Raw genomic sequence first — 27644 nt, 5'->3', positions numbered from 1 at the left:
TTTGCCTAAAACTGAACATCTGCGGAGCTGCGATATATTTCCTCAACGTGGGCTATGGGAACATAAACTGCACCACGCAGTGAGCTGTTGTTCCTCCCATAGAACAAATACACAAACACACCAATGATCATCCATGCAGATACACGCATCCATGTGCTAACCCTGATGAGTTTCAGGAAAATATATCGATGAGGAAAGGAGAAAATGATGAGATGAGCACAAGGCCGAGATGGTCATAGCTTGAATATAACATTGCAACCAGTAGTAAGGGAGATTGATAGTGAGTCGTCAACCTTATATAACAAAGGGAAAGGAGTGGAGTATACTCACTCAAGATTTATCATTAAGTAGACATTTACGAGGATGCACGCAACAGGTAGGAGTGGGACGAATGGACAAATAAAACCTGCAGATAAAATGCAAACAGTTCAACCCCATCAATTGTGTCATCAGCTTTTGCTCTCACATTCAATTTCATCTCCATTTGCAACAGTTTAAGAAAATAACTAATTGCAAGGACCATTTGGGATCAGTATAGATGGCAAAAAAATTAAGGTTCCAAAACCTTCCCCCCCCCCCAAAAAAAAAAAAAAAAAAAAAAAAAAACTGGGGACTTATTGTCTGGTCAAACCTCATCACATAATATAAATTTAACCTTGGTATTAAATGTCATACAGAATAGAGCATACCCCCTGTGTGTCCAAAGCTGTGCCTTGCATCATCTTGATCTATCCAGGAAAGCACAATCAAACCACACAAGGTAAGCGCACCACCGACTCCGCATAATGTGAAGCGAGGAATACTGAGAAAAAGAAACTGAAGCATGAGTGGGACATCCAGATCATCACCTACCAAGTACCAATTCAGAACAATTCAGCTCAATCCTAAAATCAAATAATTTAACCCTCCACTCCACTATATCATTGTTCTAACTTCTAATATTCCAGTACCGCATTAGCCAAAAGGTATGCTCATTTGCTGCATGTCATTTACATGCATGGAACTTGCATTTTGGGGATAAGCTGGTTCTTAGCACCTATGAAATTTTGTGCTAATTATATGAGCAGACCTGATATAAGTAGGTGTTACACCCTCAACCACACAAGCACAGGGTTGAAGCAGTGGCAAGGGTGTCTTCTAATCAAGAATATACTTTCAACAGACTCGCACCAAGTATATAACCACATCCAACATGGAAAATTTGCCGTACCAAAAAAAAAAAAAAAAACAGGGAAGAATAGCATTCTATGATCTTGAGAACCATGATCTAAACCTGGTTTAAATAAGGAACAGAATGACCCGAGCTCTTAAGCAGTAAGGCATTCCGATAAAAATTACCAGGGAAGATATTCAGCTGATGCCCCTGAGGTGAGGAGAAGCACTCCAACACATACAAATGCTATGTTCCAAGTAGCAGTTTTCCGCCTTTTTAGTTCAGCTAATTTATCTGCATAAACAGAAATCAGAGTAAAAATTTAGCAACTCTTTGAAGCTGGAAAATTGCTGCAACTGAACATTCAATGCAACAGTTTCACTAGGAGACAAATATATGAGGTGGATATGAAGGATAGTCTACTAACTTCAATGTAAGATACCATATGGGAGAAGTACATTATGCATGCTGTGAGGGAGGAATAACTCTGATGGCTGCACCTAGCAGAACACCCAAAGTCCCATATTAACCAAACCAAGGACTATACCTATTTGATTTGACAATTTTTTGCACCGTTCTTATACAATTTTGACCATTCAAAAAGAATGTGAGACTACAAGGTGCGAATGAACATCCAACTGAAGTCGATCACACACACCCTCACAACTATCATGCATGCTACAATAGCAACTGCATAGGTCATACATAGGCGCAATTGGGTCTGGGGATACGGGAGCCAAAGAATGAGTCAGTGCCCGTAAGCATTCCTCCTATCTCATGTTCACAGGCAGACCTTAAGGATTGCCTGATGATCAAAAGAATGAAATTCTACCGTTTCCATCAAAGGAGTGGAAAGATCTCTTGAAGCTCCAAGGAAGAATTAAAAACCAAATGGTTACAAGTCATCAGATCATGCAGATGTCTGGCAAAAGGAATCACTTTTCAGCAACCATTTCAGTGTTTCATCTTGTTCCTGTCCCCACACTCAACTTAACTTACGTTGACCACTTTTTGCATTAAGAGGATATTGAAGGGAAACTTCTGACTTTCCCTGTGAATGTTGACTACCATCTTGCGAGTCACCAGCTGGATCCTTTGGGTTGCCCCCATCAATCTCCTGAGGAATACTACTGTACCGCAATGAGACCGAATTAATTGAAGCCTGAAGTGATGATGGAAGTGGCACCTCATCTGGGGGAACATATCTAAGAATCAAGATAGAAACTGCAACAATGGTGAATGCAAGAAGTGTTCCCACACTGACCTGCCAAAAAAATTTACAGTTAGCTTTCTATGATATTGACAAGACATATTGCATGGAAATTACAGGTTTGGCTGGGTCAGTTCAGACTGAATTTCGTCATGTTAGAAAGAAATCTAACCTAGCCCCTTACAACCCCCCTCCAGGCAGTAGAGAGGGAGAGATGGCCCGTGGGGTGCTAGGTTCAGATGGGTTACCAGGTGAGGTTGAGGGTTTTCATTCCTGGTTTGGTACTAAATTTCATTTCATATTTCATTTCAACCAAAGAGGGGTCAGGTATGTTCCTTGAGCAGTTAACTGCACAATACCATCCATAAAAATTTGTTGCCCATTTCAGCTGATTTTGGTCTGATCAATTAGTTGGATTTTAGGTTAGAGATGTAAGTGAGAGAAGGAGGAGAAGTTGAAGAAGAGGGAGATGAGAAGGATAGCAAGAAGAGAGTAGAGAGAGATGTTTCGGTTATGAATCTTGTGTGTTGGAGAGACTTCTCCACACTCTATATTACTTGAAAAGAACTAAAAGAGTTATTACAACCACCTCCCTAGGGAGGTACAAGGTAAAAAGGACAAACAAGATAAAATACAAAACAAGGCAACTAGTTCAAAGCCTAGTTCCCAAACTACCTCTGTTACATAACTACTAACAACTCTAACACTCCCCCTCAAGCTGGAGAATATATATCATGCATTCCTAGCTTGCTTAGAAGAGAATTAAACTGAGGAGAGGCAAGGGCCTTGGTGAGGATGTCTGCCAACTGATCACCAGTCTTCACAAAAGGAGTACAAATGCAGCCAGAGTCTATCTTCTCTTTGATGAAGTGTCTATCAACCTCAATATGCTTAGTCCTGTCATGCTGAACAAGGTTGTGAGCAATACTGATGGCAGCCTTGTTGTCACAATAGAGTCTCATAGGGCCTTCAGTGTCAAATCCCAGTTCCTGAACAAGTCTTTTCAACCATATGAGTTCACACACTCCATGCGCCATAGCTCTAAATTCTGCCTTTGCACTGGATCTGGCTACAAGGTGCTGTTTTTTGCTCCTCCATGTAACCAAATTACCTCCCACAAAGGTACAATAGCCGGAGGTAGATCTCCTGTCAGTAATAGAGCCAGCCCAATCTGCATCAGTGAATCCTTCCACTCTCAAATGATTGTGTCTGGTATACAACAGTCCTTTCCCTGGAGAGGACTTCAAATACCTAAGAATGCGATATACGGCATCCAAGTGGCCACTTTTGGGAGCATGCATAAATTGGCTCACCACTCCTACTGCATATGAGATATCTGGGCGTGTCATAGCAAGATAGATAAGCTTCCCAACAAGTCTTTGATACTTTCCCGCATCAACCAGAGAAGGACCACAATCTTCCCCTAGTTTGTGATTTTGCTCAATAGGAGAACTTGCTGGTTTGCAACCCAACATCCCTGTCTCTGTCAACAAATCAAGAACAAACTTCCGTTGACATATGTTGATTCCTTTCTTAATCCTTGATACTTCAATTCCTAGGAAGTACTTCAAGGGACCCAGGTCTTTGATCTCAAACTGTTGTGCCAAGTAGCTTTTCAGTGTACCAATCTCAGCTATATCATCTCCTGTGACCACAATATCATCCACATAGACAATGAGAGCAGTGATGGTACCATTGCCCTGCTTGGTAAAGAGTGTGTGATCAGCTTGGCTTTGGGAATATCCATGCTTTAGAATGGCCTGTCGGAAGCGTTCAAACCATGCCTTTGGTGACTGTTTGAGACCATATAGTGCCTTCTTAAGGAGACATACTTTCCCTTCAAATGAAGGAATTTTGAAGCCTAGTGGGGGCTGCATGTACACTTCCTCTTTCAAGTCACCATGGAGAAAGGCATTCTTCACATCTAACTGACATAATGGCCAATCTTTATTGGCAGCCAGTGATAAAAGAACTCTTATAGAGTTATGCTTAGCCACAGGGGCAAACGTCTCCTGATAGTCAATCCCATAGACTTGACTGTACCCCTTGGCAACCAACCTTGCCTTATATCTCTCCACAGTACCATCAGACTTGTACTTGATTGTATAGACCCATCTGCATCCAACGAAGATCCACCAACTGCCAAGTATCATTCTTCTCAAGAGCCATTACCTCCTCAGACATAGCTTGTCCCCACTTTGGGTCAAGCATAGCATCATTGACATTCCTGGGAATAGAGGCTGTAGAGAGAGCAGTAGTAAAGGCAATACTTGTAGGAGAAAGAGCATCATAGGAAACAAACTGGGTTATAGGATTAGTACAAGCTCTTTTCCCTTTTCTAACAGCAATAGGAAGGTCTAAATCACATAGAGAAGAAGAGATGTCACCTGACTGAGAAGGATGGGTCTCAGGGTGTGGATCTGGATCCAAAGAGGACTCTTGGCAGGTCTTCTTTCTCTCATTATGCACGCCTTCACCTCTCTTGTAGGTAATATGGTAATCCTTCTCCTTATCAGTACCACTATCAACTACTAAATCTGTATTCACATTCACATCCGCAGCCCTGTGCTTTCCAATGTCAAGTGTAAAGGGAGAGATGGGTAGAGGATGAAGGAAATCAACAACCTGTTCACTTCCACAATTCTCCCTCTGAAGAGGATCCTGAGAAGGGGCAAAGAAAGGGACAGATTCAAGGAAGGTGACATCCTTGGAAATAAGACACCGACGAGAAGAAGGCTAATAACATTTGTAACCCTTGGTAGTAGAAGAGTACCCAAGCAAGAGACACTTGAGAGCCTTGGGATCAAGTTTAGTACAGGCAGATTGTTTACATGCACATAACAAACACACCCAAAGACTTTAGGAGGAAGAGAGAAAGCAGAAGCCTTGGGGGATAAGATGTCCAAGGGAGATTTGAAATCAAGAAGTCTGGCAGGCATGCGGTTGATGAGGAAAGAGGCAGTGAGCAGAGCAGCAGACCAAAAAGTCTTGGGGACATGCATGCCAAACAAGAGACTACGGGTGACCTCCAATAAATGGCGATTCTTCCTCTCAGCAACCCCATTTTGTTGGGGGGTGTCAACACACGCTAGCTGATGGAGAATGCCATTATCAGTAAAGAAGGTTTGGAGACCACCAAACATGTATTCCCCCCCTTTGTCGGATCGAACAATTTTGATCCAAGTGTCAAACTGAGTCAGAATCATCTGATAAAAAGTTTTAAATGCATCACAAACATTACTTTTATGCTTCATAAGAACAGTCCAAGTGGCACGAGAGAAATCATCAACAAAGGACGCAAAGTAACGATAGCCGAATAAAGAGGTAGTAGGGGAAGGTCCCCAAACATCAGTGTGCACAATATGAAAAGGAGTAGTAGTTCTATTACCATGATATGGATAAGAGGAACGACAATGTTTGGCAAACATACATGGTTCACATTGAAAAATATGAGAAGAAGAAGCAACAGAAGAAAATAAGTGAGGCAATTGTTTCCTCATTACAACAAAAGATGGATGGCCAAGACGGCGATGCCATAACATAATAGACTCCACAGAACTACTATCATTACGTCCACACACAGGTCTGAGCTGTGGGCAAAAAAGGCTAAAAAAGATAAAGGCCTTGCTCCTCACGTCCACTACTAATAATCCTCTTCATCACCAAATCCTGAAAAAGACAATGAGAAGGGAAAAAAGTAACACAGCAGTTTAAAGATTTTGTCAAATGACTCACAGAGAGAAGATTAAGGGTAAGATTAGGTACATGAAGAAGAGATGTATGAGAAATAGATGAGGTAACAGGGATACTGCCCTTACCAGAAATGGAGGAAAGGGAGCCATCGGCTACCCGAACCTTATCCTTACCGGAGCAAATGGTATAGGAATCATAATAATGGGACGTACTAGTCATGTGGTCGGTGGCACCAGAGTCAATGACCCAAGACTGGGCTGTAGTAGAGGTTGAGGTGGAGACCTGCAAAGCGGAGGATGAAGAAGAGCTAGTTGTTGTGGGTATAGAAGGTGTGCTCAACTGTGACATGACCCTACGGAACACTGCATCGGCCAAAGGAGAGTCATCCTATGTAGCATCTGTCTCTATCATAACAGAGTGGGCACCTCGAGCTCCCCCTCAACGACCACTACGAGCCCCACCGCGTGTACCAGGAGGACGGCCATGAAGAGTCCAACATCTATCCTTGGTGTGCCCAGATCTCCCACAATGGTTACATTTAAATCTGTCTCTGCCACTACCACTAGTACCACCTGTCTCCACTGCTCTGTCCTCCCCATAAGTAAGCCCCTGGCCTCTTCCACCACTACGGGTGTCTCGGAAAGAGGAAGAATTGAGAGCTGATCTCTCAAGGGATGATGCTGGAGCAGGTGCCATAGCTACATGCCGAGTCTCCTCACTCTGCAAATAGCTGCAAACCTCATCAAGAGATGGAAGAGGAAACCTGCCCAAAATCTGGAGCCTGATGGGTTCATACTCAGGATTCAGCCCACCAAGAAGAGTGAAGACACGCTCCTTTTCAAGAGCACGATACACTTTGGCCTCATCCACTGGGTTAGTCAATTGGAGATCCCTGTAATGATCATACTCCTCCAACAGGATAATATAGGCATTGTAGTACTCAGAAATAGTCTTGTCGCCCTACTTCATTGCATTAATTTTTTGGTGAAGGTGATAAACTCTGGCTGAGTCACCCACCCTGTTAAATGTCTGGGTGACACTGTCCCAAATAGCCTTGGCAGTTTCCTTTCTCATAAATCTCCGCCCAATCTCGGGCTTCATGGAGAAGATAAGCCATGTGGAGTTTTTGGTCTCCCATTTCTCATAAGTAGGGGAACCAAGAGCTGGAGCAGTAATAGTGCCAGTAATATACCCAAGCTTCCCTTTGCTCCGAAGGGAAAGCTTCACTGAGTGGGACCAATCCAAATAATTGGTGTTGTCTAATTTCACAATGGAGATCTGTGGGTGTGAGTTCTCAAAGACAAACTGTGAAGCAACTGGAGTAGGTTGTGATTCAGCCGTGCCAAGCCCAGAGACATCAGAATCAGGCATGTTGTGGGGATAAAAGAGGCACTTAACCATGCACAAGTAACTCCAAACAAAGTGGGGAGCACACACTCAACCCAAATGAAGATTCCAATCTCAAGAGATAAATTCCAGCAGCAAAAAACAGAGGAAAAAACTGAACAGAACTTCACCCAACACTTTTTAAATAGAAACACCCACTCATACAAGTTGTAAGACCTTTAACAAGGTATGCATACACGCTTCTCAACCAAGGGAGGAGTCCATGATACTCCAAATGCAAGAAAAGAAGGAAGTAGCAGTCACAGTCGATACCTGGGCAGGAAAAAGAAACCCACGAAAATGAGCAAAGCTCCAGCAAGAGAACCCTTCAGCTAGGAGATACACATGGGGCTTGAAGAACACCCTTGTACGATCCTAATGAGCCATTCCAAGCTCCAAACCCATGCCGAGAGAAGAAAATACAAGATCTGCAACCTTGAGATGGCGGAAAACCTAGGAAAAGCTTGGTGGACTGCAAACACTTCAATGGGCTTCAATCCAGCTCAAGGATCATCTTTAAACACTCAAACAGGTTGAAAAGAACCTATTTCATCTATCTACAGTTGGTTGTTCACATAGATGCCTCTTCCTTGAAGTTCCTTGTGTCTTAGGATTTCAAGGAGAGGAAAAGAATAGGGCAAGAGGACTGATACGACTCTCAAACCTGTAGCTCTGATACCAAGTTGGATTTTAGGTTAGAGATGTAAGTGAGAGAAGGAGGAGAAGTTGAAGAAGAGGGAGATGAGAAGGAGAGCAAGAAGAGAGCAGAGAGAGATGTTTCGGTTATGAATCTTGTGTGTTGGAGAGACTTCTCCACACTCTATATTACTTGAAAAGAACTAAAAGAGTTATTACAACCACCTCCCTAGGGAGGTACAAGGTAAAAAGGACAAACAAGATAAAATACAAAACAAGGCAACTAGTTCAAAGCCTAGTTCCCAAACTACCCCTGTTACATAACTACTAACAACTCTAACACAATTTTGAGCCACATCATAACTAGCACTGACATAATTTGCTGATAAATTTGCACCTGCATCCAGTGTTTTTATACTTCTGTATATCTATTCCCATGTATTAATAGTTTATTTAAGTTTATACTCCAGACATAGAGAAGAGGCAAATGTGATATAAATATTCAGAAAAAAGAATATAGAAAATAAATTCCAGAAGAAAGATTTTGAGAAAAGAAAATCATGATTAAAACTACAATGCAAATGATAGTTCTTTCAATGCAAATGATAGTTCTTTCTTGTAAAGCTTAATGGATAATTGTTCTTTCTTGTGAAACTTAATGGATCTTCACAAAGGTTACTAATTAAATCGTAATAATAATTTTTTTAATTATACAACATCCCTAGAGATAATTCCTTGTCTACTTTGAAGAGTGTCTACCAAGTGATCCATGCTGCACAAATCTAAGGGTTTGATACAGCATCAGATGGATCCAGAACTACTTTGACTCAGAAATATGCGACTTGCAGGGGGTTTTAAGCAAAATGGTTATTATCAACCAGTTGCAATATGTTATCTACGTTCCAAGTGAGCCATTATAAGTACCCAAAGCAGTGACTCACGATGCAAGACTGACAGTGGGCTGTGGGAGCCAGAGGTAATGTTAACTTACCATTCCTGCCAATTGTGAAACGTCCATAATGAATGCCAGAATTGCAGAACAGATTCCAGTAATTAATGTGCCATTAACAGGAACTTGAGTGTGTTTATTAACACGTGAGAAAAATGCCGGCAGCAATCCATCTCTAGCCATTGCCATCAGGATTCGAGGCTGAGACAAATTATAAAGCAAAGACACCATGCAACCGAAATTTCATCAGTGCAAAAGATATCATAGACTGTTCTAAAGCAAACAAGCACACCAAAATCACAAGTAAGCCATTAAAACAGGTTCCAATCAAAAGATGGCAATGGAAGTCCAACCAAGAAAACACTGCTCATGAAGAGCTTAAGAAGTTAATGATCAAGCTGGATTGAAGAACATTTTTTTCATATGTATTCTACTTTCTTTTTTTTCCAAAAATTAAGAATACCATCAGCCTAGGGCATAACATACTTCATCACAAGGATCCAAACTGATTTCAAGAAGAGCAATGCACAATAATAAGCTTAATTAGATTTTCATTGGATAATGAGAAACTTCAAGTAATAAATATTTGAACTTCCAATCAGGAGAGTCTAATAGGAATAACCAAATAAGATCAAGGCAAAGAGCCCTTCTGTTCAATGCACAAACATTAATTTCAGTGTCCAAAGGGGACATTGGTTCTGCTGCATGAATGCATGAATATCAGATGCTGCATATCTCATGCATAGAATTGCTCAAGTACTTCAACCCCTTGCCCAAAGAACAGATTGTGGTATGGTACTCTGAACTTCAAAATGAATTGATTATAATACATGACAAACATGAACTATGTTCAAGATTACAGATTAAAGATCATATGTAGCCAACCTTTTTAATCAACTGAAATTATTACATGGCGATGATACCCAGCATTATGATTGCTCAATGTTTAAAAGGGCTGCTGACAGTTATAATCAGATCCTTAAAGCTAAAAAACGTGAGACGCCCTTTATCTAATCCAACCTAAATTTGCTTCAGTAAGGATCAGGGTGGACTTGGATGAGTATATCATATAAAGCTGAAATTGTATTAAAATGACTAGATTCACATTTCTTTTCATAGTCAAACCACCAATCTATATACTTCAGTTGTCTATAAACTCTATAATAGGTAGATACATACATATTATACATACAATGATATTGTCAGGCCTTAGGTGGGTCTAGAGACATAAATGGATAGTCCAAAGTATGGATCGGACTCCTATTTATATCTGTTTTTTTTTATATTGGATATCAGATATGAACTTAGATATGCACTTTGATTACATTTTAAAACTATAGATAATTATTCACTATCTATACTTCTTATTTATATTCACTTGTACTTTTCATAAGATTAAGAAAATGACATTTAAAAAAAAATATTTATCAAGGTTGAAAGCATCGGTATTGGAGTATTGTATCGAAAGGGTGACTTTAAGAGACATATCGTATCGTATTGGAGAGACGCAAGATACGCTAAAAATACACATGGAAATGGTCAAGAAATGTATGAAAATGCTTAGGATACATGCAAAATAAAGTTTTGAAGCATAAAACACTATAAATAAGTACTATGTAAAATATATCATGTTTAAAAAGGAGAAAAATGTACGACAAGATGAGTGCATTTAATTGATCATGTATAAAGGATGAGGTTTCTAACCTGTACTAATACCAAAAAAGATGTTATTTTCATTTTGGGGAAGATTTATGGTTTAGATGCACCACACATCATTGCAAAAAAAAGAACTAGTTTGAAGCAATCATTCAGTTTTTTTTTTTTCACTAATCTTGCGATCCACTAATTAATACTTGAGCAAAAAATTCAAAGCTTTGATAGATAATTGTTCTTGCGCAAATCTGGTCTTGATTCTTGATTGCAAACTATTTAATCCCCAAATGATATGATGAAATCAACACTACTAGAGTCGCTTTTGCCAGCAGAAGCAAGTAAACAAGTTGATTTGCCAACAAAAAAAAAAGGTTTAAATACACATGCCCCCCCTAAAATTGTCCCAATATTCCGCATGCCCCCCTAAGATTCTGACAATTCCACACGCACCCCTTGAAAATTCCACGTGCACCCCCTACTTTCAACTTAAAGCCATTTAAGTCCACGCCGTTAATATCAGGCGTTAAATGCTAACAGATCTGAAATTGAAAAATGTATTGTACAGTTATACCCTTTCTAGGGCATAATTACCAAAATGCCCTCATCTTCCCCAAATCATTTCCCTAACATCCATCTTCCATTTCTAAACGGAGAAGAAGTGGAGGGACCATAGCTGCCCCTGCGGATTTCCTCAGCCGTATTGGCAGCAGGAGGGGGAGAGGTGGAGTTGAAAAAGAAAAAACTCAAAACAGATCTGAAAGCTGCCTTGCTGTTACTGCTTCCACACACAACCCAGCCCCGCTGTACGCTGCTCCCCTGAGTACTCCTGCCAGAGAATCGCACCTACCCTGAGCCAGTGGAATTAGTCCAGCACCTTTCCTGCTTCTCACCTTCTTCTTCTTCTTCTTCAGTCGAAACCCCCCTATGAATAGGTTTTTTTTTGGGTGAATAAATATGTATTACCATACCCCAGGAGGGGGCAGGAAAGAGGAAGGAATATACAAGGGAAAAGAAGGGGGGGGAGGGAAACAACAAACCAACCTACGCAGAGGTGGAAGAAAAAAGAGAGGGCAGGTCAAGGCCCCAAAATACGGCAATATGCCTATTCCTAGGGGAGTCCCTGACAGCACAAAGATGGGCACAACTGAGCTTGGAAGAGACTTCAAAGGAGATGGCTTTCCAAATCAGATTGAAAGATCAAGAGTTGGAAGTCCATCTCCTAAGGTTTCGCTCCATCCAAATGTGATAAATAGCAGCTCCAAAAACCAGCTTTCCAATGGTGTTACATATCGAGGACCCAGAGAAGGATTTAGCCAACCAAAGCCATTCTCTGTCGAAGTGGAGGGGTCTCCTGTTGCGGTGCCAAATGGATGAAAGGGCTTTTTTCCAGATGATAGAGGTAAAAGGGCAATCAAAGAAGAGGTGGGGGATGTCCTCAAGACCATTCCAGCAAAGGGAGCAAGCAGGGGAAACAGGGATGTGACGGTGAATGAGGAAGGCTTGGGTGGGAAGGCAAAGGCGAAGGGACTCCAGGTTGTGATACTGTGGCGGGGTATGTGGCCTTTGAACCAGACTAGGTTGTGCCAGGGTACAATGGGGACGGTGGTTCAAACAAAGTTCTAGGCTGATCTGGTGCTGAAGAGGCCATTGGGGGAGGGCAACCAAAGGGTTCTGTCCGCATGGGGGGGGGGGGGGGAGGGGGGGGGGAGAGCAGGCCAAACCCAAGAGACAATAGAGGGATTGAGATGAGGGGGGGGGACCAAGATCCAGAGGAAATGAGACAGGAGAGGGGGCATTTTTAGGGAGACCAGAAGAGTAGATCGTCCTGGGGCCAAGGACACAGTAAAGGATTCCAAGGGGGTACCAAGGGTCAAGCCAGAGGGAAGTGGAGGAGCCACAAGCGATAGAGGAAGAGATTCCAAGGGGGGCAAGGGGGCGGAGGGCAAAGATCTTTCTCCAGATCGAGGAGGCATCAGAGGGGGTGGTAGCAGTCTAGATGGAGTTGGACTTGAGAAGGTGAGAGTAAACCCAGTTGACCTAGATGGAATTATGACGGGTGGAGACTTTCCAGATCAACTTAAGAATACCAGCAGTATTGGAGTCCTTGATACGTCTGATCCTAAGACTACCCTCGGATTTTGGAAGGCAGATAGATTTCCAGCTAACAGGATGTAGGAATCTAGAAGTGTCAGTCCCCTTTCCAGAGGAAAGCGCAGAATAGGCGTTCCATCGCCTGGATGGTGGCTTTGGGTAAACCGAAAATCCCACTCCAGTAGATGTAAGAAGCTTGGAGGACAGAGGGGATGCAAACAAAGCGGCCAGCGTAGGAAAGGAGTTTGCTTTTCCAGAGCTGGAGACGCTTGCGGATGTTATCCAACATAGGAGCGCAATGGTAATTGGAGAGTTTGGCCGGAATGAGAGGAAGGCCAAGGTATTTAACCGGGAGGGAACCAATGGAGAAACCAGTCGGGTGCAGAAGGGAGTCTCTATCCTGATCGGAGATACCACAAAGGAAGATTTTGGATTTGAGGAGATTGATGTGAAGGCTCGAGAGGGTCTCAAAGAGGTGGAGGGAATCCAAAATAGCAGAGATGGAGGAGTAAGAGGCCTTGGAGAAGATCATCAGGTTGTCTGCAAAAGCCAGATGGGTAAGGTTGATATGCTTACAGTTAGGAATGGGAGAGATGAGGTGGAGATCAGTCTTGGATTGGAGGCTATGAGAGAGGACTTCCAGAGCAAGGGAGAACAGGAAGGGGGGAGAGGGGGCAGCCTTGGCGGATGCCTACTTTAGAGTGGAAGAACCCGGCCCGAGATCCGTTGACAAAAACGGAGGGGAAGAAATACAAGCATGAATCCAGTGGACAAAGGCTAGGGGGAATCCCATTTGAGAGAGCACTCCACAGATGAAGTCCCAACGAAGGGAGTCAAAAGCTTTGTGAAGGTCAATTTTTATAAGGGCAGCCGGAGAATGGGATTTGCGGTCGAATCCCTGCACAATTTCAGAACAAAGGATAATGTTATCCGCAATGCTTCGCCCACAGATGAAGGCGGACTGGTTGGGGCTGACCAGGGATGGGATCACAGCCTTGATTCTGTTGGCAAGGATTTTGGCAATGAATTTGTAGATGAGATTGCAGAGGGAGACAGGCCTAAAGTCAGAGAGAGAAGTAGCTCCCTCTTTTTTAGGAATGAGGCAGATGAAGGTCTGATTGACCTGGGCCAGCTGACTAGGCTTGAAGAAGAAACTGCAAATGGCTTTGAAGAGGTCTCCTTTGATGGAATCCCAGCAACTTAGGAAGAATCCCATACTGAACCCATCCGGGTTGGGAGCTTTGTTGGATTTGTGGGAGTGGATGGCCTTGGAGATCTCATCATCAGAGGGAATACTAATGCGGGATTCCGCAATAAGGGGAGGTAGGAACTTGTTGATGAGATTAGGGGGGATGGGGGGGCGGAAAGGGGGGTTGAACAGGTCGAAGAAGAAAGAGATGGAAGCAGATTTGATATCATGAACCGAGGTAAGGGGGAGCCATCAAAGGAATGCAAGAGGGTGATGGAATTAGATTTGAGTCTTGCTTTCAGAGACCTGTGGAAGTAAGCTGAATTTGAGTCACCCAGCTCTAACTACTTGATATGGGACTTTTGACGCAGGAAGCTTTCCTCCAGGGAGGAGAGAGAATGTAACTCCTCAGAGAGGAGTTTTTCCTCAAAAGCAAGATCAGAATTGGGAGGGTCAGATTAAAGTCTGGACTGAATAGAGGAAAGGTTGGATTTGCAGGAGGAAAGCCTGGAATTGATTTTACCAAAGGTGGAGAGATTCCATCTCTTGAGGGCAGCTTTGGTGTTGCGGAGATTCCTGGCTAGGGCAATGAGGGGGAGAGAAGGGGAGGAGACTGGAGTGCGCCAGGCCTTTAGGACGGTGGGGAGGAATAGCTGGTGGGAGGCCCACATGTCAAAGAATTTGAAAGGCTTGGGGCCAAAGGAGGAATAGGGTTGGATAAGGATGTAACAGGGGCAATGACCAGAGAGACCCTGAAGGAGGAAGTTGGCAAGAGAGTGGGGGAAGGAGGAGAGCCAAGCCTCGTTAGAGAGGAATCGATCAAGCTTGTAGGCGATGCGATCAGGGCCAACTCGATGGTTGTTCCAAGTAAGGAAGGAACCAGTCCAGCAAAGGTCCTCGATGCCAAGATCTTCTAAGCACTCGTTGAAAGCAAGGACAGAGGAAGAGTCAATAGATCTACCACCTAATTTCTCATCTTGGGATCGCACCACATTGAAGTCGCCGCCTAAACCCCAAAGAATGGAGTCCATGGAAGTTTTGAGGAGGAAAGATCATACCAAAGAGAAGTACGGTCAGCAGCTTGGTTGCAGGCATAGACAACCGTCAGAAAGAAAGTGGAATGGGAGTTGGGAATGGAAAGGCTGAGATGGAGGAACTGGGAAGAGGAATGGGAAAGAGAGATGTTGATTTTGGATGGGTCCTAGAGGAACCAAATCCGACCGCTAGGGGAATGATTGTAATTAGAGAGAAGGGACCAGGTAGGGGCAATAGAGGCGGCAATGCGGGAGGCGTTATCTTGCAGAACTCGGGTTTCAAGAAGGGCACAAAAAGAAGAATGGGTGGATTTGATGAGGGATCTAATGTCCTAATGTTTGGCCAGGGAATTGAGACCCCTGACATTCCAAATGAATCCGACAGACATGACAGCTAGAAAGGGAATAGAAGTGAGTGCACCGGAGGGGTGCTTCTGTAGCGGCGACGGTAGAAGACAATAGCCGGGCTGCGGAAAAGAGGCCTACGGGGGGGAGGGGTGGGCAGGTCAGATCGAGGGGGGGACGGGTCAGAAAGAGGGGGGGGATAGGGGAGAGTCCGAGAGGGAGGGGGAGGAAATGGATCGGATGAGGGAATGGGAAGGGGGGTTGGGGAAAAGCTTGTGGTAGAGATGGGATGGGGGTTGAAAAATGGACAGATCATAGGTGATAGGACTGGGCTTGGGCTGGGAAGGAGTGGGTTAAGAGGGGCTGGGTAGAGATGGGCTGGGATAAGAGGGGGGCAGAGGGTTGGGCCAAAAAGTTGGGCTGGGGATGGAGTGAGGACTGAGCCGGAACCTGGGTTAAGAGGGGGGCAGTGGGTTGGACCAAAGAGCTGGGCCGGGGGTTAAAAGGGGGGTCATAGACTTGGGGGGAAGGCCCAATAATGCTGGAAATGGGTCTATCACTAAAGCCTTTCTCGTTTGAAGAGGAAAACGACAAAGGCCAGGGGGTGGGGGGTGGGGGGTGGGGAGCAAGGGGTAAAACAAGTAAAGAAGGGGGTAACAGGGGGTAAAATAGGAAAAGCAAGGTGTAAAGTAGGCATAGAAGGGGGCAAAAGGTGGGGGTGGTCCAAAGTGGAAAGGGTTGCAGAAAGTGTGAACGAAGAAGAAAGGGGGGAAGCGAGAGAAGGGCAAGGTATGTCCTTTGTCAGGGTCTTGACAGATGCACCCGCAGGAGAATCAAGTTGGCGAGGGGATCTACAAGGCGTCACAGTGGAGGTAGGTGAGAAAAAAGTGTCTCTTCCAAGCTCAGAGGTGGTAGCAGTGAGCAGTTGCAGGGATGTCAACGGATCCATGTCAGGGAGTGCTCCAATGGCGAGGTTCTCTTCTGCAGGTTCTTCGATTAAGGAGACCTGCTCAGGTATTGAGGAAGCTGACACAAGTGAAGATTTCGTAGCAAGAGCCTGAGGGGCCTTGGTAACAGGGGCTGGCTGCATCGTCGAGCAAGCAGGGGCGCCGGCGGTAGGTAGACGATGATCAATGCTGATGAAATAGTGGTATCGACGACTGAGGCGGCGACGACTGCGATGGTGTCTCTTAGGCTCTCATCCACGACTCTCAGGTCTGGGAAAATCAGAACTAGTCGAGGCAGAGATGACGGAATCTTCAAGGGGAAGACCAGAAGCAGGTAACTCCGATGAAGTCGATGCAGGGTGATGAGCTGCTTGGGATGGCGACTGCGGTGCTGCTGTAGTAGCCGTTGAATCGTAGAGAGGATTCAAGTCAGAATCAAGGGCTGCCGTGGCAAGGGACATCGAAGCAGGGCAATCAGTAGTAGAATGTCCAAAAATTTTGTATTGCTAACAGTGGGGAGGGATCTATTCGTATCTCACAGGCTGTTCGAACCAGAATCCATCTTCTTCTTTAATAGAGATGGACGAAGGAGGAGGAGAATCTGCAAAGATGACCACGCATAGCCTAGCGAAGGAGAGATGGTTCAGTTTGAGGGTGCGAAGGTCTGTGCGTAGCGGAATACCAATTATAGAGCCTATACGGCCAAGGCTTTCTTGGGTCTAGTATTGCAGAGGTAGACCAGGAAGATTAATCTACAAGGGAATGGTGTTGAGGTCGACCTTGTGGAGAAGGAGATGGGGCTGCCATTGTCAGAGGAAGATAGGTTTGGTACCTACCATCCAAGGGGCTCCATCCAATGCTCGAGACTTAGCTTCATCAGAGAAGAACTTGAAGAAGAACACACCAGAGTCGAGAAGGTGAACATCAAGCAAGCCAGCGACTTTCCATTGCTTGGTAAGTAAGGCTTTGACGATGTTGGAGGGACGGGCACCCAAGAAGTGTCCAACCAGACAGGAGGACCATTTTGAGATTTCAGGAGAGAGGATGGAGTTTGGGCAGAGGGCAAAAGGCACTCCATTATCAGAGGGGGGTTTGGTGTAATGGAGGGAGGTATCGAGAGAAGAGGTGGGTGCTTGGTGGAACAAGGATGACCAAAGATCGGGGCCAGAGGTAGAAACAGTGTGAGAGGTGGTGAGATGAGTGATGGATGGAGGTACAAGGGGGGAAGGGGAGGCGACAAGGTGGGAGATGGCAGAGAAGCAGGAGGGGGAGGGGAGGTGTCGCCGGAAGTTGCAGGGAGGGATGGCGGAGAGGGGGGAGAGGGTGGAGCAGGGGCGGGAAGGGGAAGAGGGTTCATGGTGAGATGAGCGATGGATGAACAGCTCTTATTTCTTGCCAATAATCATTTCTGGCAGTTTTGCATGATCTTTAACCTTCACTTTCCAGTATGGGTTTGTTCTACTATCCAACTCTTGCTCTCTTTCTTCCCCTTTCTTGCTCATATGAATAGGTTAGATGAGGGGGATTTTCAAAAAGTAAGGAGAATCGCCCATCATAGAACGATCTCTAGACAATGGAAAAGATTATTTTATAATAAAAATAGATTGTTTTAGTTTTAAACCATTCTGTATTGTTTTAGTTTTAAACCATTCTGTGTTTGATTCCTTCTAAATTCCAAGTAAATAAACCTTTTTTTTTTTTTTTTTGGATGAATAAATATTAAATTACGAAGAAAAAGAAGGAATACAAGGCCAAAGGCAAAGCTGAAGCTAGGAACTAGCTAGGGTGCAAAATGGATAGAGGGAGACCCCAGGAAACAACAATGAGCCTGTTCCTTGGGGTGTCCTTCACATCCGAGGGGGGGAGGAATCTAATCTCAGATGAAACATCAAAAAAGATGGCCTTTCAAATTGTGTCAAAAGAGCGGGAGTTGGACGTCCATCTTCTGGGGTTGCGTTCCATCCAAATATGGGAGATAGTGGCGCAAAAGGCAATCTTGCCAAGTGAATATACCTAAAATGGCTTCAGTTTCATTTTTTCAAGTGCATTTTTGAAAGAGGTTTTGGGTGAAATCCATTGTACTTTCTTATAACTTGTCTTACTATTAACTTTAGCTTTTTTGATAAGAAATTCAGTTGAAGTATCTGACGCATTTTTAGAGGCTTTGTTCTGGTTCTTAGATCATGGTATTGCTTTACATGAACGGTGTTTTACAAATTTTCAGCTCGGTTTTGGGGAAGCTTGAATGATTACTTTTGGTAAACGGAAATGGGAGGTTCGGGGGTACCTATGAAGCAGTGGAGAAGAAGCAGAAGAAGAATAAGCAGAGAAGAAGAATAGGGCAAGGCAAAAAGGTCTTTTCAAATTACAGGGGTGGTTAGAAGAAAGGGTAGTTTGGCCAATAAAAAAAATTAGCGTCTAACGCCTGATATTAATGGCGTGGACTTAAATGGCTTTAAGTTGAAAAGTAGGGGGTGCACGTGGAATTTTCAAGGGGGGCGTGTGGAATTGTCAGAATCTTAGGGGGGCATGCAGAATATTGGGAAGATTTTGGGGGGCATGAGTATTTAACCCAAAAAATGATTAGAATGCCTTACAAGACCTCTCGGTAAGTGTTCACAGATCGTGTTATGTAGTTTATAAGAGGGGTATTTAGCGTAAAATTGCCAGCTTATTATGGTTAAAATTAAATCATAGTTGTCACGGTGTCTAGGTGACCCACGGCGTTGGAGGGGGCTTAGACCCAAGGTGACCAACACGTTCAAGTTGCCTGCCTAGGCGACGCTTTGACAACTGTGAATTGAATATAATGCAGAAAAGACACTACTATTCAAAATGTGATAGATTTGATGTATCCTGTAGCTGCCACAATACATGATTTTTTTCTAGAGACAGAATTACTTTTTCCAATCAAATCCATTCCCCAAGTTTGAGATGACCAATACTATTTCATAGGGTACAAGTATTTTAGTGGTATATGATGCAAACTATGATGTATTGACATTCTTAATTGATGGAACAAATTGGAAAATATCAATTTCCGTGGATTTGGGGTGGTAAATTGAGTTTTGGTTTTCTAAAAACAGAATTGGTTCTACTTGTGCTAATCTAACACCAATGTTAAAACATGCAGCTGGAACTGCTTTGATATGTGGAAAACCATGTAGATATTACATGCATAGTATCACTCATAGTTGTAAGAGACAAACCAGATACTGGCGGTTAATCGGAAAATGGAATCTTCTTTTACAGTCTGGTTCCCACTAAGGACCGCCCTCTTTAAAACCCAGACAAAAACTGGGCAGGTTTTTAAAACTGTCCGGTTTTCTTGTGAACTGTCTGGTTTGGTTCGGCAGTTTTTATTTTTTAATTTAAGCATTTGTTTATTATTTTCCTTTTTAGATAAAACGGTAGTTCTTTCAGTCAAACTGGCCTGAAAAAGAGCTGGGCAAAATTTTGGCTTGCTCTCCAGTCCGATTTTGAGAACTACTGTGTCACCATATCATAGAGCATGGACATGTTTCCTACATTTAATGGTATAAAAACTAATAAATCTGATCCCTACTCTTAATTAAATTTGTACCATTGTTAGGTGTTGATCTAAAGGAGACAGCTAATTGAAATCATGGCACTATGATACCTCACTACTTTAGTGGACTTATCAAGCTTGTTTTCATATCTGCAATATAATCTTTAGAAACATCTAGAGCTTTATACATGTAGCATAAATATGAGTAACAATCAATAAAAGTATCAAGTATCTTCAACCACCTATATCGCAACTGGAAAAGACCACAAGAATTATTTGAAGTATCAACTCAAGTAAGCCAGCATGACTAGTAGCAAGTAGCAACAGAATTTTCCATCACGTTTTAAGCAGAAGAATGCCTTATTGAAATTCTATCAGACAAAATTAACATGTTTTCACTTCTAAGACAGATTATAGTGTCATGATGAATTTGAAAATGCGATAACTTGTGTAGCTTTCATAGTTATCAAGGCGTCGCCTTGGCGTCAAGGCTCCTTGGTCGCCTTCCTGCCTTGATAACTATGGTAGCTTTGGTACAGATGGAGTATCCAATACCAGTATCATAGTAATGCAAGCTCGCTTTAAATTTGAACCAGAAGTTAATATAGATTTGGGTTGGACCTTTAATTTTTGGGTTTTATTATTGTAATGAAATATAAAGCCAAATAGTGGGGGGTTGTAGGGGTGCACAAAAATTATTATTTTATTGATGGATCCCATGTCTAGAGTCTAAATCTAGGAAGTTATCTTAGCTATCTAAGAGTCCTATTGTTAGTTATTTTAGGTTAGTAAGGGTTTTATTAATTTGATGGTTTATTTAGAGTTAGAGAGTGTTAAGGAGTCCTTAGGAATGGTTACAGCTCATGAATATGTACTCCCTCCTACGATTTGGAATTGAATGGATTAGTTTTAATCGTTTGGCGGTTGCCTTGTGTGGCTTATTCTCTCCCTCTCAATTGCGCCACATCAATCTCCAGTAATTGAGCTGATTAAATTCTGCTTTATTTCTGGATATTATTCCTGAAATCTGGTTTTAATTCTGTTGAAAATCTCACTGTTAATTCTTAGATCAGATCTGGCCCATATCTAGCCGTCAGATCCAGAACTCTTCCATTCCATTAGTGGGTCCATTACTCAAGTCAATCAGAGCCGTCAGATCGATCGAAACTGCATCACATAGCTTCTTGGTTGATACATAAGGCATGTCAATGTATCAACTAGTTGGTTCTGGGTAAGGAATTTCCAAAGTGCTGTATTATGCCACCTAGGCAATAAAACTTGGGGGGAACAAACTTTCATATTGCATGAATTATCAAGTATTGAACCATAGAGATAGGCATTTAGCAGCACCAACTGGAAAACTGTTGGCAAGTGGAAATTGCCAATCAATTCCAAGAATTGTATTGAGATTCAAAACAAAGAAAGCATTGATAAAAACATGCTTTATTCATAAAAAAATTTGAATTGGGAACAAATTATGTTGCATATATTTATGATTATATATTCTTGGCCAATAATTTACCTGAGGAAGTATTGAACCCATCAAGTTTGAACAGAGTGCAGTAACTGCTCCAGCTGTGATTATGTACCTACAATTACAATGTGGCCAAATTACAACAGGGTTAAAAATCAGAAACAAAATCAAGGAGGCTTTATTTAAATGCATCATACTTATTATGAGAACCAAATGACCACAAATTACAAGAGAAATATTTAACCTACACTGCCCACTGCATCCCATGGCTAGCAAACGCAGAAGATATGGGGGTGTCCGGATCCATCGCATAGAATGGTACTAGGCCAACGATGACAACAGAAACGAGCATATACAAGATGCAACAAATAGAAAGTGCAATCCCTATACCCAGTGGTAGATCTCGCTGAGGATCCTTCACCTGTCATGGAGATCAAATAATCTCAATAAAGTAAAGCTAGCTTAGAATACTTTTAGGTTTTTCTAAGCATATGAGTGGTCCATTTATCTAAAGCATCTAATTCAAGTTTTCAGTATTTTATGCTGGAAAAAAGATGTGTCAACTTTAAAAAAAAAATGGTTTTAGCATCCAAAACTACAGGGTCAAGGAACTGTAGATAGAGTGATGTAGATCGAATAGGGCAGAAGAAAAGAAGAAACACAACAAGCCTTTAGGCCCCAAAGGGCCAGCCATTAAGTCACATCGAGCCCAGTTTTAAAATCCCATTTGTGGCTTATGTTTTAGACCCAATTAATGGGCCCTTTTAACTCTTAGCGTAGGAAGACAGTCAGTAGATCTTTTTAGTTCTATGTTTCAAATTTTATTACTACTCGTTTGGTAATAGGATGTTGCTATCATTTCACTACATATCAGTTTATATTTCTAGAGACTTCTATTTCTGTGACAGAGCTTAACTTATTAATAAGAGAAGAGGGAAGAATAGAAAGCCATAGTTTTGATACTACAATTTATGTTGCAATGGCAGCAATCTTCTGTGTGAAGGAAGTACTGTGAGAAACAGTGAAGCCTAGTGGGAAAATAGTGCTACTGGTGTGAAGCTAGCAGGGCATGAATGTGATGCTCTTGTCATATCCTCTTTTACTTCTATTCTCTTCAAATCTCTTCTGCACATTCAAGTAAGTGCTGTGATTTGTGTTCATTGATTTATTTCTGTTTGAAAGTTTGGTTGAGTGAACAAAATCCTGTTATGCATCTTCTCAACATTAAAGCTCAGCTTATATGGGCTATAATGGTGGAGTTGAATCACTGTTTTGAAGGAGTTTTCAGTATCTCATTGTAAGCTACTGTTGAAGCCAATACACAACCTGCAGTTATTGTTTATGCTCCTGTTGTTCAGCATAAATGAGGTACTAATTATGGTTCATACAGCTGGCAGATCATGGTGAGTTTTTGGCGTGTCATTCCACCTAACATAACCTTCCTTCGACTGTAATATGGGGCTGATCGGACCAGCAGATTGCTTGTTTCTGGTAGTTACTATTTCTGTTGATAAGTTGCTATCTTAACATACTGCTGTGATTGAATCATCCGGACATGATGAAATTTTGAAGTGTTGTTCCATCATACATGACCTTCCATCAACTACAATATGGACAAGATCTGACTTGTGATTTGGTTGCCCTTGTAGTGTGAATCCAAGTTGCTAATTTGGTGGACTACCGATCTGAAGATTATGACCTCTGGATTGTTTTGATTTTTATAAATTGTGCCCTACCAACTGAATGGAGCATACAACTATAATTTTATGCTGATCTATTGAGTGGTTGTGAAGATATGCTATTTTTTTTCTATTTCTGGAAAGTAGTTTCTATTTTATTTTTTGGGCAAAAAACTTGGAAGCTGACCGTTGATCCTCATCCTACTTTGAGGGATTGTGGACTTGTTAGTTACCTACATCTGGTATGAATTTAGGGTTAATCTGACCCTTAGGTTGGGGGTTATATGTGGTGTTTAACTTGCTGGTTACGAGTCATCCGATTCTGAAAAATACCATGGCATTACATTGAATCTGTCATAGAGATAAAGAGAAATGAGGCAACACTGTTCTCAATTTTCTCTCCTGAGTTTACCAGGCTCTAAATTACTGCTTCTGCTCATCTAAGCAAAAGAAAACCACTTGAATATAACATATATCTTCAGTAAACAACCAACAATTTTTTTTTTTGGGGGGGGGGGGGAAGTGAACAACTTAATCTAAATCCAAAAAACATATGATATTTACCTCCTCAGCTGTGCTGGCAACTGAATCAAAACCAATGAATGCAAAGAAGACTGTTGCAGACCCAGCAAGCATTCCATTTATTCCATACGGGAAATACCTAAAAAGATTAAAAGAGAACGATCAAATATTCTGCTATGCTGCTATCAGGAAAAAAAATACATTATAAAACAAAGTATAAGAGCACAACTGAGTCATTACCCGTTAGGAACTTCATATCCTACCCAGCCAGTCTGAAAACCCAAATATCCACCAACTATTATGACAAAAACCATGACACAGACGTTTAATGTTGTTGCAATGGCTTGTACGAGCGTACTCTGCAAGAATAAGAACAAATTTAAGGACTAAAACGAAAAATTAATTTTCATGGAAAGCAAACGAATTGTTGATAAAGCTACCTCCTTAATGCCCACACACAAGAGTCCAGTGAACACAAGGACAAGAATTGCAGCACATGGGTCAACCACAACATCAAGCCCTGGAATCTGTACACGGGCCAAAAAAGCAGGCAGACTATCTGGCCCCCCAAAGAACAATGCCTATAGTGGGAAAAAGAAAAGAAAATAATTATATCCTTCATTATGAAAGATTCTGAAAAAGTTTTTGCAATAAACAATGGTCAAAACTCAAACGACTAAAAGAAAATGAGGCTAAACCTCCAATGAAACTTTTGCAGGTACTCTATTTAGTAAAGAGATGATAAGTGGAGCACAATTCTCCAATACCTTTTTTTTTTTTAAATAACTTAAATTCCTCCCATAATTAACTCCCACCAAATGTTCACACTACTCAAGGTCTAGGGTCAGAGCCTTTCACGACAGTCCTGCTTTAACTTCCAATCTAGTTCTTAGTTTTCCTGAAAGGATTGGTGTTAATTCAAGGACAAAGTTTTTTCTTAATATCTATTATCCCTGGGCTTCTTATGAGAATCCACTAATAAGAATCCACAATCAGTTTCTACCTCCCACCCTACCTAAGAAATTCTAACCTCAAGAAGATATGCATCTCAGAACACAGAAAAGGTGTAATGCCATTGATCATGCTTTTGCCACTTATCAAATATGTGAAGACAAGATCCCCAAGGAGGAGACACCATGGCTAATCCTACAAAATACCTCCAATAAAGACCTTTGTTTTCAAATGCTCAGTTCCTCAGTATTCACCATACTGCTTATACCAGTGACTACCTGTGGCTTACCTGAACTTCTTGACAAAAAGGAATCATCTAAACAATATAGCAAACCATATCAAAATCAGATCACATAAAATATCTGGAGCTAAAAGGTTTTTTGCACAACCCACTCATGGGGGCCTTCCTATATAGCCCACCTTGGATATGAAAGGCTGATGTGGCAAATTGGAAATTCTAGATAGGATATGGTCTGGAATTGCCGCTTGTCATTTTTGAGAGACAAATTAAATTATATACATATATTGGCATGAGCCTTGGTACTTTCAGCCATCCATTTCTTTTCCATTTCTTTTCAACTATTTTTCTTAAGTTTAAATTTTTAGCGGATCTTCAAAGCTTTATTTCACCTCATGGGTAACTTTGTTCCAACTGAAACTTAATATGTAAGCAGGGGCCCAGGCCCTATCTCTCTATAAAATTCAAGCCCATCATGATCTGCCACATGGCAGATAGAGGGCCATGTAGGAATACCTCCCTATGCGGAATGTGCAGAAAACTATTGCCGATTATATAAAGAATGGGAAAAAGTTTCCCATACATTCAGTATACGATACACCATCTCACATGAATTTTTATATTATTTTCTCTCTCCTCTGAGGCTCTGACCATGTGGGCCGCATGTGGATGTACCGTTCCTCACGCTGCCATTGGTGCGACGTGGGAGATTCCCCCCACACTGGTGGTAAGGGAAACCCCCTCCCTAAAAGAATAGTCAGATAATTAATAGAAGAAAATTAGACATAAGCTTCAGCACAGGAACGAACTATTATGGACAAAGCAACTCTAAAGAAACAAGAACTCACTAAAATATATAAACATAAATAGAAGAGGAAGCATAAGATAGGGTTGACTGTAGGCGTACCAAATTCGGAGATATGCCACGAGCAACTGAAGATCCTCCAACAGTATACTCCAGTATAAGAGCCCAGCCAATCATCCAAGCAACGCTGTTATAATTTAACAGAAAGAACAAATTCACTGGTACTGAAAGAAACCAAAATGCAAAGGAAAGGCAATAGGGGTATGTCCTAACAATTTTGGCAGATAGTAATCACAAACTTATGATCAACAAACATCAGAAATAGAACTGATATTTCAGGCTGCTTTTTGATCTTATTCCAAAAAATAATAACAACAAAACAAAGAGGACATTGGCAGTAAGAAAGAACAAAATGATTAAATATGTAAGAGATTACCCTTCTCCAATACAAATATATGAATAATGGTAGGCACTCCCAGCAGATGGGCAGCGGCTAGAAAGCTCTGCATAACAAAAAGCTGAAAGTGCAGCTGCTATTCCCGCTATGAGGAAGGAAATAGTGAGGGAAGGCCCAGAATGCTCTTTTGCAACTGTTCCAACAAGAACATAAACTCCAGCCCCAATGGTCGATCCAACACCTATGCAGAACAATAAACTCAATGTTAAGCAAGATATGCAAATGAGCCAACACTGAAAAAATTGCAAGTATCAGTCAGTGACTTGATTATAACTTTGTCATGACAACCAAATTTATCCTTTTTTCTTCTTCTTTTTTTCCTTTGTCTTTTTTATTGGGTGTTTGTATAGATCAACTTAATTTAACCTCAACACAATTCAAACCAGCAGGACAATGTCTACTTCGGATATGTCTAAAGCATAGCTTGTTAAACCAAAGACAACCACCCCCCCCCCCCCCCCCCCAGACGACCAACAAAATAAAAAAAAACCTGCAGGCATGAACATCAAGAACTGAATTTCCAATTGATCCTATAAATAAAACAACTCAGCCCATGCAGGGAAAAAGAAAAAGAAAAACTTAAAACCGTAGTAAACTGGAAAATACAAAAAACCCAGAAACCAGTATCCAACCATACAACAGAAATGGATTGAAACAGAAAAACATAAAAGTAATTGATCAATTTGAAATAGAAAAAGCAGACAGAAGCCACAATGCAAGTTTAACCAATACATTAAAAATTACACGAGTGGAGGATAAAGAAGAAGAAAGCCCCCAATTGTTATTTGGAAAATGAAATTACTGCAACCTAAATCCCTGAGAGAGAGAGAGAGGGAGAGAGACCCAAAACCGAAACTCTGAATTGTGTAAGTCAAAGATCAAAATCATTACCAATTGCAATGAGCTGAAGAATAGATAATTCCTTGGCCAACTGGTGGTGTCCCTCTCCCTTGGCATGAGCCGAATCGACCTGCTTTCTCCTCATCAAACTTCGAAATCCCCTTGAACATCTTCCACCACTACTACCAACACCCTCATCTTGGGAATCAACCATTATCCCCATCAAAATACAAACTTTAGTTCCTCTGCCTTCTCTGGTTCTTCCTCCTCAAACGGAGACTAATTCAACTGCCCCCTTTCCAATAAATAAAATTTTTTTTTTCTTCTGAAAATTCAAAGATTTTACATTTTTGGGAATTTGGAAGAGATGCGTGAAGAGTAAACGCCAAAAAAAACTATTCTTAACCTCTCACCAGTTATTAGTTATTACCAGAGGCAGAGGAAGAAAAGGAGAGAGAAAGAAAGTCTACTAACCAGGTATTATTACCAAACTGTTAGGTTTTTTTCAACGGGGTTAAGCAGTTTGACCGTTAAGTTCTCATGATTGTGGGCGGTAGCCAATCAATCACTCCGTTATCTTTGCGCCAGAGGTGTTTACAATGTTTTGACTTTTGATTGAACTCTCACTCCTCCTTTGGTTGTAGTACTACTACTAAAAGGAAGAAAAAAATTGCGATAATTTCCTAGATCTATAGATTTTTTTTTTTTTTGGTAAAACCCTAAATCTATTAGATTAAAGGGGCGCTGTTCTCTGTGCCGCAGAGCGGCGCAGGCACATGGGGATGGGCAATGACCACCCCAGCCCCCCTATGTGGCAGGCCCATGTGCCTAGGTGTAGCCTGTGTTGCGGGACAGAGAACATT

General features: G+C 41.9%; 1 protein-coding gene across 4 annotated transcripts; it reads right to left on the bottom strand.

Moving 5' to 3' along the window:
- Nucleotides 1–27045, bottom strand: LOC122652269 (cationic amino acid transporter 3, mitochondrial-like). 4 transcript variants are annotated; one of them, XM_043845961.1, is made up of 14 exons: nt 26833–27045; nt 25921–26122; nt 25587–25671; nt 23931–24071; nt 23731–23849; nt 23533–23629; nt 21538–21710; nt 21338–21404; nt 9070–9228; nt 2153–2417; nt 1339–1447; nt 690–802; nt 331–406; nt 1–162 (listed from the first exon to the last, which is right to left on the bottom strand). In XM_043845961.1, exons 1-14 carry the CDS (start codon nt 27002–27004, stop codon nt 6–8), a joined length of 1935 nt encoding a protein of 644 aa, XP_043701896.1. In that variant the 5' UTR covers nt 27005–27045; the 3' UTR covers nt 1–5. The 4 variants fall into 4 exon arrangements, with proteins under 4 accessions (XP_043701896.1, XP_043701897.1, XP_043701899.1 ...); XM_043845962.1 differs by having other exon boundaries at nt 1339–1450; nt 2156–2417; XM_043845964.1 differs by lacking the exon at nt 26833–27045 and adding an exon at nt 26130–26202 and having other exon boundaries at nt 25587–25708; nt 25921–26063.
- Nucleotides 27046–27644: the final 599 nt, after the last annotated feature.

Source organism: Telopea speciosissima, chromosome 2, assembly GCF_018873765.1.
Source record: "Telopea speciosissima isolate NSW1024214 ecotype Mountain lineage chromosome 2, Tspe_v1, whole genome shotgun sequence".
Taxonomy (NCBI): Eukaryota; Viridiplantae; Streptophyta; class Magnoliopsida; order Proteales; family Proteaceae; genus Telopea; species Telopea speciosissima.
Note: the sequence above shows the minus strand (reverse complement) of the source record. Positions and strands in the feature narration are given on the sequence as shown.